Here is an 8,865-nt window from a genome sequence, read left to right on the forward strand (position 1 = left end):
GCTTGAGGGTGTTCTCAGGACACACATACGCATACACACACACACACACACACACACACACACACACACACACACACACAATAACTTTTTCCATTTTAATGGAGCCACATAAAGGAAATGCATGTGATGGCACGCACACACACACTTATGTAAGAAGCAGCCTAAGCATTCAATCATGTTTGTCAAGGTTGAATGAAGTGTACCTAATGTTTTGTCCGAATGTTGTGTCTTTTTAATTTATCTTTTCCCCCCTTTTCACCTTTCACCTCTCTTTCCCTCCACCCAAAAGCTACACATCTTTGTGAGATCCTTACGTGCTGGTCTCTGTCCAACTTAGCATTCTTTGCATTTCTGTGAAAAACATCTTCTTTTCCCACCCGCTCAGAAATCAACATGTTTGCTCACCATAGAAGGCTTAAATGTAGATAACAGTTATTTTGGATAATGCTGCTTGAAAATAGGAAACATTTGTGTGTAATAGGGGTGTCCCGAATCTCAATACAACTTTTCCCTTTTGATACAATACCGATATTGGAGCCTTGAGTATTGGCCGATACCGATATTGATCCGATACGATATCAGCAGGAAACACACAAACTTTTATTATTTTCTAGTGCGGAATGTTAGAAAAGGTTTAATCAAGGGAAATTAGTCAAACAGAAAACAATGGTAAGTATGAAAAACATTAATCTATTTATTAACCATCTTATGCTGTCTTTAATATGTAGTAGAGTGGTAATTGTTTTTTGGCAACACCGAGTTGTCACAATAATTCATCAAGTTAAGCTCATGACGCAGTAAGTTGAATGATGCGAACATATTTGTCACTGGATACTTTCTAATCGGCTTTTCCCTTAGGGACTTTGTATGTGTAAGTAATATGCTACTAAAATGATTTGATACTTGTTTATATTGACAAATGTGATGTTTTAGACTGCGATATTGTTCAAAGGACACACCTATGACAAGTCTAGCTTGTGTGCCATTGTGTGCTTAGCTGTTGTGTAGCTGCTAGGTCCTAGTAGCCTACAGACTTGTAGTATTCATATGTTTAGATAAATGAATAAATAAATAATAAATCCCAGCTATATATAACGGCTAGCCAGCTAGCGTGTAGTTGTACATTGTGTGAACATCACTCACTGGTGCCTTAAGAGCTGTGTTAGACAATGAGCATTAGCAAGCGTTGCTCAACTTAACTCTCAATCAATGAGGATTTGTGCTTGCCAGTTCGAGTGACGCTGGACTGCACAGACTGACCAGTGTTACATACTGTATACTGAATGTATCTATAGAAAGTGTATGTACAACTCTATAATAGATTTCATTTAAAACATTCCTGTCCGCCTGCCTAAAAGTGTTACAACAGTATAAAATGGTAGTAGTTTTTAACTAAAAAATGTTTGTAAATATTGCAAAGAACACATAGCATGAAAACGAACATGGAGAGGAAATGGAGTTGGGTTCCCATACAGGCAAAGTTAGCGCATTAGTAACAAAAAATACTTTGGAATTTTCTTAAGTATTGAAACAAAAATCCATCCTATTTTGTTATTGTTGTCTTATGCATTCAAATGTAAAGTTGTTTAGTTCTGAGCCTCAAGTTCTGACGCCTCCACTTTTTTCTTAAAACATTATTGTGTTAGAACAGGGGTCACCAAACTTTTTGAAACCAAGGGCTACTTCTTGGGTACTGATTAATGCGAAGGGCTACCAGTTAGATACACACTTAAATAAATTGCCAGAAGTAGCCAATTGGCTCAATTTACCTTTAACTCTGTTATTATTAATAATTAATGATATTTATCTTTGTGGAAACACTGATCATCTTAATGATTTCTCACAATAAAAATATATAGAAACAGATAAATATCAATATGCAACACTTTATTTTTACATTTTCTCTAAGTGCACATTTTTCAAATTGAACATTTTCAAATGATCACTCCTAAGACAGTCTTGTGAAATCACAATATCCCATTTTAACTAGCTAGCCACTAACATTTTTTAACAAATCATGAATTACTTTGCACCATGTTTGTACAAATAATAACTCATGTAAAATACAAAAGTAAACTCTCAAATTTTTAAATCATGTCACACTTTGAACTGGACACCAAATCTGTTATCTGTTTCTTTGTCAGTTAGTGGGAAGCCTGGCATTGCATGCTGTTAACTAGTGTGTTGTACTCTGGTGTGTAACTTGACACTGCAACTCTGAGTGAGTCTTGCAGATGTGCATCAGTGAGGCGTGTTCTGTGTTTGTTCTTGATCAAGTTCATGTCAGAAAAGGCTGATTCACAAAAATAAGATTTTTCCTCATTGTTTGCGGAACCTTCTTAATCTTTTGGACATCTTTTCACAGCAATCTGGCCTTAAGCTTAATTATGATAAATGTAAAATGTTAAGGATCGGAAATCTAAAGGGAACGTCCTTTCGAATGGAATGCAAAGTGCCTGTTTTGTGGACAGATGGACCAGTTAACATACTTGGTGTTGTTGTCCCAGAAAATCTGGAAGATCTAGGCTCAGTAAATTATGATAATCGACTAAGAAAGCTGGACAAAATTATGCAATTATGGAAAGGGAAATGTTGTTGTCAGGAGCCTGAATCCACCCTGCATTTGTTTTGGTATTGTCATATTGTGTCTTTGTTTTGGGTGGAAATTGAAAAAATGTGTTTAAGGATTGGTTTGTTTATGAAGCTTAATGTGGTTTCTGTTATTTTAGGAGAGTTCATTGGCAATCATGATTTAGTCAATTTAATTATAGTACTCGGTAAAATGTTTATTTTTAAGGCCAAAAACAGATATTCACTTTGTATTACTTTCTTTAAAACATTTATTCAGTATTTTCTAACTTTAGAAAGTTACATGGTTGAAAACGATAATGATGCCAAAAAACATTTAAAAAAGATGAGAAGTCCTCAAAGGCTTATTTTGAAAGTATAATTATGTTTATAGATTATATGATATCTGTTGTTGTGTTCCCTAATTTGAGTGACCTGGACATAATCTGGACTGTACATAAATTAAAATGTAATTTTGTTTATAAATTATATGCAATCTTTTGTGTTCCCTAATTTTTTTCTGTGTACATGAATGAAGGTGTGTGTTGCTGAGTCCGACTTGGACATTATCTGGACTGGGCCTGGTTTAAAAAACCCTTTAAACAAATCTAATTTCATTGACAACCTGGTCTGTTGAAGATAAGGCCCTTTATTAAAAAATAAAATAAAATAAGATAAATAAATAAAAAACATTTTCTTGGATAAAAAAGAAAGTAAAACAATATAAAAATAATTACATAAAAAATAGTAATTAATGAAAGTTTTAGTGGACCAGCAGCCTATACAATCATGTGTGCTTCAGGGAATGTGTCCCTTGCAGATGTGTTGTCTATGTTGTGGGAACCAGAATATTGGAAAGAAATAACCCCTTTTGTGTGAGTGGGTGTGGATGAGTGTGCATGGGGGAGGTTTTTTGGGTTGATGCACTGATTGAAAGTGTATCTTGTGTTTTTTTCTATGTAGATTTAATTAAAAAAAAAAAAAAAAAAAAAAAATGTTTTTATTTTTGGATGACAGGGGATGCAAAACAATAACACTGCAATACTTTTTCATAACATGGTCACTACTGCCTAGTTTCTCTTGTTATATTATTATTTTTACTGTTATAATTGTATTCTTATTGTTGCTTTTTATTTTTATTCTTATTGTAATATTTTTCTATTTTTTTCCATTTATACCATTTATACTTTTTAAATTCGTTCTCAATTCTGTACAAAGCTGCTGGAATTTTAATTTTCCTGAGGAAACTCTCCTGAAGGAATCAATAAAGTACTATCTATCTATCTATCTATCTTATGAACTTAACCTAATGAATTATTGTGCCAACTAGGCGTCACTAAAAAGTTATTAGTACTCCACTTTAAAGACAACATAAGTCCATTTCAGACAGTTAATAATGAATATGTTAGTGTTTTTCATACCGACCATTGTTCTCTGTGTAATTAATTTCACTTGATCAAACCTTTTGTGACATTCCACACTACAAAATAATACAAGTGTTTACTGTATTTCAGGACTATAGAGTGCACTGGTATATAAGCCGCACAAATCCATTAATTAGCTGTACCGGACTATAAGCCGCAGATATATATGTTTTGAAATAAATTATTTACACAGAAAGATTTTGCAAATGTTTATTTACATACCTTAAACGGGGTCTGTAACACGGAAATAAAACGGCTGATCAAACAAAACGGACGTCATCGTCATAGACCCACTAGTTGCGGTAGCTAGCTCCCCAATCAGCTTAACAGACTTAATAACTCCATGGTGACATCTAAGTGAATTTACTGAGGAATTTGTGAAACTGGAACAATACAAAACGTGTTAGCATATTAGCTAATGCTAACGACGCCATCTTCATTACATTTTGATAGCACCTACAAATATGCATGAAAACACTCCTACAGACATCACACATGGGACGTTTAGTAAAAATTGTTTTAGTTATACTGTAAAATTTGCAAACATTGCTTGGAGTGATGGATGAAGAATCAATTCAAGTAGAAATGCTATGGACGATTAGAAGACGGAATGACACTTCTACTTTCAGATTAAAGCTTTAAACAGCAGGAAACACTGCTAGGCACCTGCAATAAGCAAACACCTTCAAAAGATGGTGCCATAGCACAAACATTAACAGACCATTTAAATGTATTTACATGTGTTTAATGAAAACTATTTGCATTATGGCCGTCAGCGAAGAAAAATCCATAAAATAGCCACACCGATTTATAAACCGCAGAGTCCAAAGATTAGGAAAAAAGTAGCGTCTTATAGTCTGGAATTTACAGTACTAGGATTCAGGATTGGTCAGCCTGAAGCAGCATTACTATATTTGATTAAAGGGGTGCAAAGGTGATTATGTTGGTATTATTTCATGGTTAGAGGGCTCTCATAATGTTAAAAAGTGCATTTAGAAGGTTGTAAACATGTTTTATTCTCTATGTATGAAAACATTCGATTAATAATGAATAACTACTTGGCTGAAATTCATTGACCACGGTCAAGTCTAGAGCCAATTAACAGGATTACTGCATGTGTTTAACGTAACCATCCCCATTTCAGACTTGTTATGCTCAAATACAGTGTAGTGAAGGGTTAATGCAAACGTACATGTTTTTTTAAAAGAAGTGGGAGGAGCCAAGACAACAAAAATTATGTTGGGTGGGGGTCGTCTGACATAGTGCGGGGGCACACGTGTTCCTTTTCAACCCGTGTCACCCTCATTTTATGTGCACACACAAAGGGGAAAGGTGGGGCAGGGTGCCGGGGTGGGGGGCACGTGTGGGGGTAGAGAAAGGGCATCACTGAAAGGGTTGCATGGGAAGGGGGCTGGGGGGGAGTTAATATCTGATTCTGATGCTGCTGATGTTGTTTTTATTATTCTGCAGGAGAGACAATCATGTCTCACACACACAAAGGCCAAGGATGTGTGTGTTCTGTGAGCGTATGCGATACATGCACATACACACAACCCCCCTAAAAACTAAACCCCTCCATCACTGGAACATGCAACATGGGGGGAGGGGCGCACAGCTACATGACACATGCAACAAACACACATTCATAAAAATACACAATCCTCCTGACCCCCTTCTTCACTCCCTCTCTGCAGTACACTGCATAAAAACACACTACAATGACAATTTCCATTACATCAAATGCACTATTTTACTGCTTATGTGTTTTTGTTTCACCGCTAAAAACGTATTGTCAATGTTTATTGTAACACATGTACCTCAAAAGGTTGAGTTTATCCAAAACCAACACAAAGCAGCTTTATTTTTTCAGCCAGAAAAATACATGCTTTTTCTTGAGTAACATCCTCATGTTGTGAAAATAAGATACAGTTTGACATATTTTGATGCTTTTCTTTGATCGTGAGCAAGTTCATGTAACAAATACACATTGATCTGATTACAATTTTAACCAAAACCATTCAAAAGATGCATTTTAAATGTCTTGAACGCTGGAAAAATAACATTTGCTGCTTGTTTCTGCTTCCTATAATTACACTTTACCATAAAATATAATAAACATGTCATATCTTTTAAATCTTTGTGATACTCTTTATCCCAACTCGGGATATAACTATATGAAAATTTCATATCACAGTAATTGGTGGGAGGAAGCCGGAGTACTCAGAGGGAACCCACGCAATCACGGGGAGAACATGCAAACTCCACACAAAAAATCCCTGAGCCCTGGGATTGAACCCAGTACCTTCCCTGTCCCCTGTGTTTCAGTGTTGCCCTCAGCTACTAATATTAGCGGTAATTGAACATTTATTCTATTATAACAAAAAACATGACAAATTGTTACCGGTAGTTGTTTTTCTTGGACTGCTTTTGTGTATGTGCATTCCCTCTCTGCGTGCACATGTGTATGAGTGACAAGCATGAACGCCAAACTAATTCCTTAGGCTGACAGGCTATTTTATTCCATATAATTATTAACTATGTCATTTACCACTTTATTTCAATTTAAAGACAGAACATGTCCATTCCAGACCGTTATCAATACATAGGTGAGTGTTTCTCATACCAACCATTGTTCTTTGTTTGACTAAATTTGCTTGATCAGACCTTTTCTAACATTCCACACTATAATAATAATAATAATCAAAGTATGTATGATTCCTGCTGATATCGTATCGGAATAATATCGGTATCGACCAATATTCAATTCAACGCTTCAATAAGTAGACATTTAAAAAAAAAAAAAAAAAATATATATATATATATACCTGTATATATATACAGTATGTTCTGTTCAACCACTAATGGTAGCATAAGCTAACTGGTTGCATTCTTGTTATATTTTTGGTTAAAAAATGGTAAGTTTGAGCTAGTTACAAACAGCCCCTTTAAAATGTACACTTAACTAGTGTCACTGGGTTTTTGCTCAGTCCTGTTACCCTGTTAGCGTAAATGTAATGTGGCTATATTTCATTTATTTGCTAAATCTATGCTAAAAAGTCACTCCTATTACTGAAATGAGTCGTCTTCATTTTATGAATTTTGTACAGAAATGAAATATAGTTGCCTAAGATGGGCCAACACACATTTTGAGTAGTTGTGTTTTGACAAATTTAGCGTTAATAAAAGACATGCATGTAGTTGTCAGATATAGTTATTTGTTGATATTGACAGCATCACAACAAGAAAACGGCAGCGATTCAGTGAAATCGAATTCTATGATTAAGTTTGTGAGGAAGTGCTTAAAAAAACATCATGAGTATAATGTAAGAAGTGTACTACTACTGTAAAAGGGGTAAATACAACTTTGACAGGTCATAGGGCAGGCAGTATTAGATGTTGGTGAAAGTCTGGATAAATGTGTGGATGCAGAGTTTTTCTCTGCATTTTTTAAAACATTTGTCATAACGTATCGTATCAGCGAGCAATGCCTGAATCTAAATAACAAAACTAGAGCCTGTGGATGAGGTGTGTGATTTTAACCCAGGCGAAGATTATTTTCGGCTCTCTTAGACTTTCTTCTGACAACAGACGGGCCCTGCAGGGTACAGGGCTGCTCACTAAACTGCTGTTTGGACATGCATGACAACAAAAACAAAGTACAGTACAGTGCAATTGCCATATTGTGTGCAGCCTTAGCGGTTTTGCAGGAATTCAACAGCTTAAAGTGTGCAGCTCTGCATGCTTTACAATGCCTCCAAATCATTTTCACTGAGGAATTCAGGAGCGTGATTTAGCTCATCAGTGCCAGTAAAAAAGTAATAGAATGCACAGCTGTTTAATAAAAATTAAACCATATTTTGGCACACAAAACCAACATTAAAATGCATATGTGCTTGTGTTCAAACGGTTAGCATAGTTATTAAATAAATATTATGATGGACACAAGCAATGTTATGTTAGGTACTTAATAAGGTCAATTAAAGGCTGTACTTTTTTGCAAGACACAATCTCATTGACCGTATTATTAGGAACTTCGGTTTAAGAGGACAAAGAAAAGTGAAAACAAACACAATATAGCAAGTGTTGGTTTTAAATTGAGCATTAGCTGTGCAGAAAGACTAAGTATTAATGACTGCAAAGTAATTGTTTTGCAGCAACCTTTCGTTATGTGACTTACTTTCAGTAAAAGTGCACGTGAGAGACATTTTCACACGATCTGTGTTTCTTGCTTTGCGTGTTCCACAATATTGCAGCAAAGGGAAGATGATACCTGCAGATCACGCACACAGATTGTACACTTGGAATAATAACAAAGGCTAACAAATCTGTTGTCGGTTTCTCTGATTCTCAGCTCAGACACTCTTCCGGCAATCACACGTAAACATAGTAATAATAATAAACGCTTACTTACGATTTCAAGGGATTCTGAATTACAGTCGCCATTTTGCAGCGGGACTGTAACGTAATATTCCAAATCTCGGTGTAGTTTGGGAGCTGAATGAGGGGGGAAAAGCACCAATGCGGTCCTGCACACTGCAGCCAATGCAACCGCAGCATCAATGCACTGGGCGTGGCTTCTGGAAATGCTGTCAACACTTCAAGCATATATATTATTATTTATATATTATATTATATTGTATCAAAAATTTTTAAAAAAATGCTTCTTTTTTTTACAGTTTTTGTTGTGCGATGAAGATATAAATAACAGTGTTTCACGATGTTTCGTTTTGTGATCGATTTGATTGATGCAATCGTCACATAACAATCAAATAAAAAATGTATTTTTGTAAATGCATGGGGCAATAGTTTCAAACTAAAAGTCTACCTACAAAAAACAGCCAATGAGAATGCCTTACGTCATTTTCTACGGGGA

The 8,865-nt window shown here is 35.4% G+C and overlaps 1 protein-coding gene across 2 annotated transcripts in view; it reads right to left on the bottom strand.

The window, feature by feature from the left end:
- The window catches only part of dpf3 (double PHD fingers 3), a 43,841-nt gene extending 35,328 nt beyond the window's left edge, over window positions 1-8,513 (bottom strand). For both annotated transcript variants that reach the window (XM_062045131.1, XM_062045130.1), the window contains exon 1: window positions 8,404-8,513. In XM_062045131.1, coding sequence (XP_061901115.1) covers window positions 8,404-8,435 — 32 coding nt within the window. In that variant the 5' untranslated portion in view covers window positions 8,436-8,513. The remainder of the gene's footprint in view (window positions 1-8,403) is intronic.
- Between the last annotated feature and the right edge of the window lie 352 nt (window positions 8,514-8,865).

The sequence above is a fragment of the Entelurus aequoreus genome, linkage group LG04, assembly GCF_033978785.1.
Source record: "Entelurus aequoreus isolate RoL-2023_Sb linkage group LG04, RoL_Eaeq_v1.1, whole genome shotgun sequence".
Taxonomy (NCBI): domain Eukaryota; kingdom Metazoa; phylum Chordata; class Actinopteri; order Syngnathiformes; family Syngnathidae; genus Entelurus; species Entelurus aequoreus.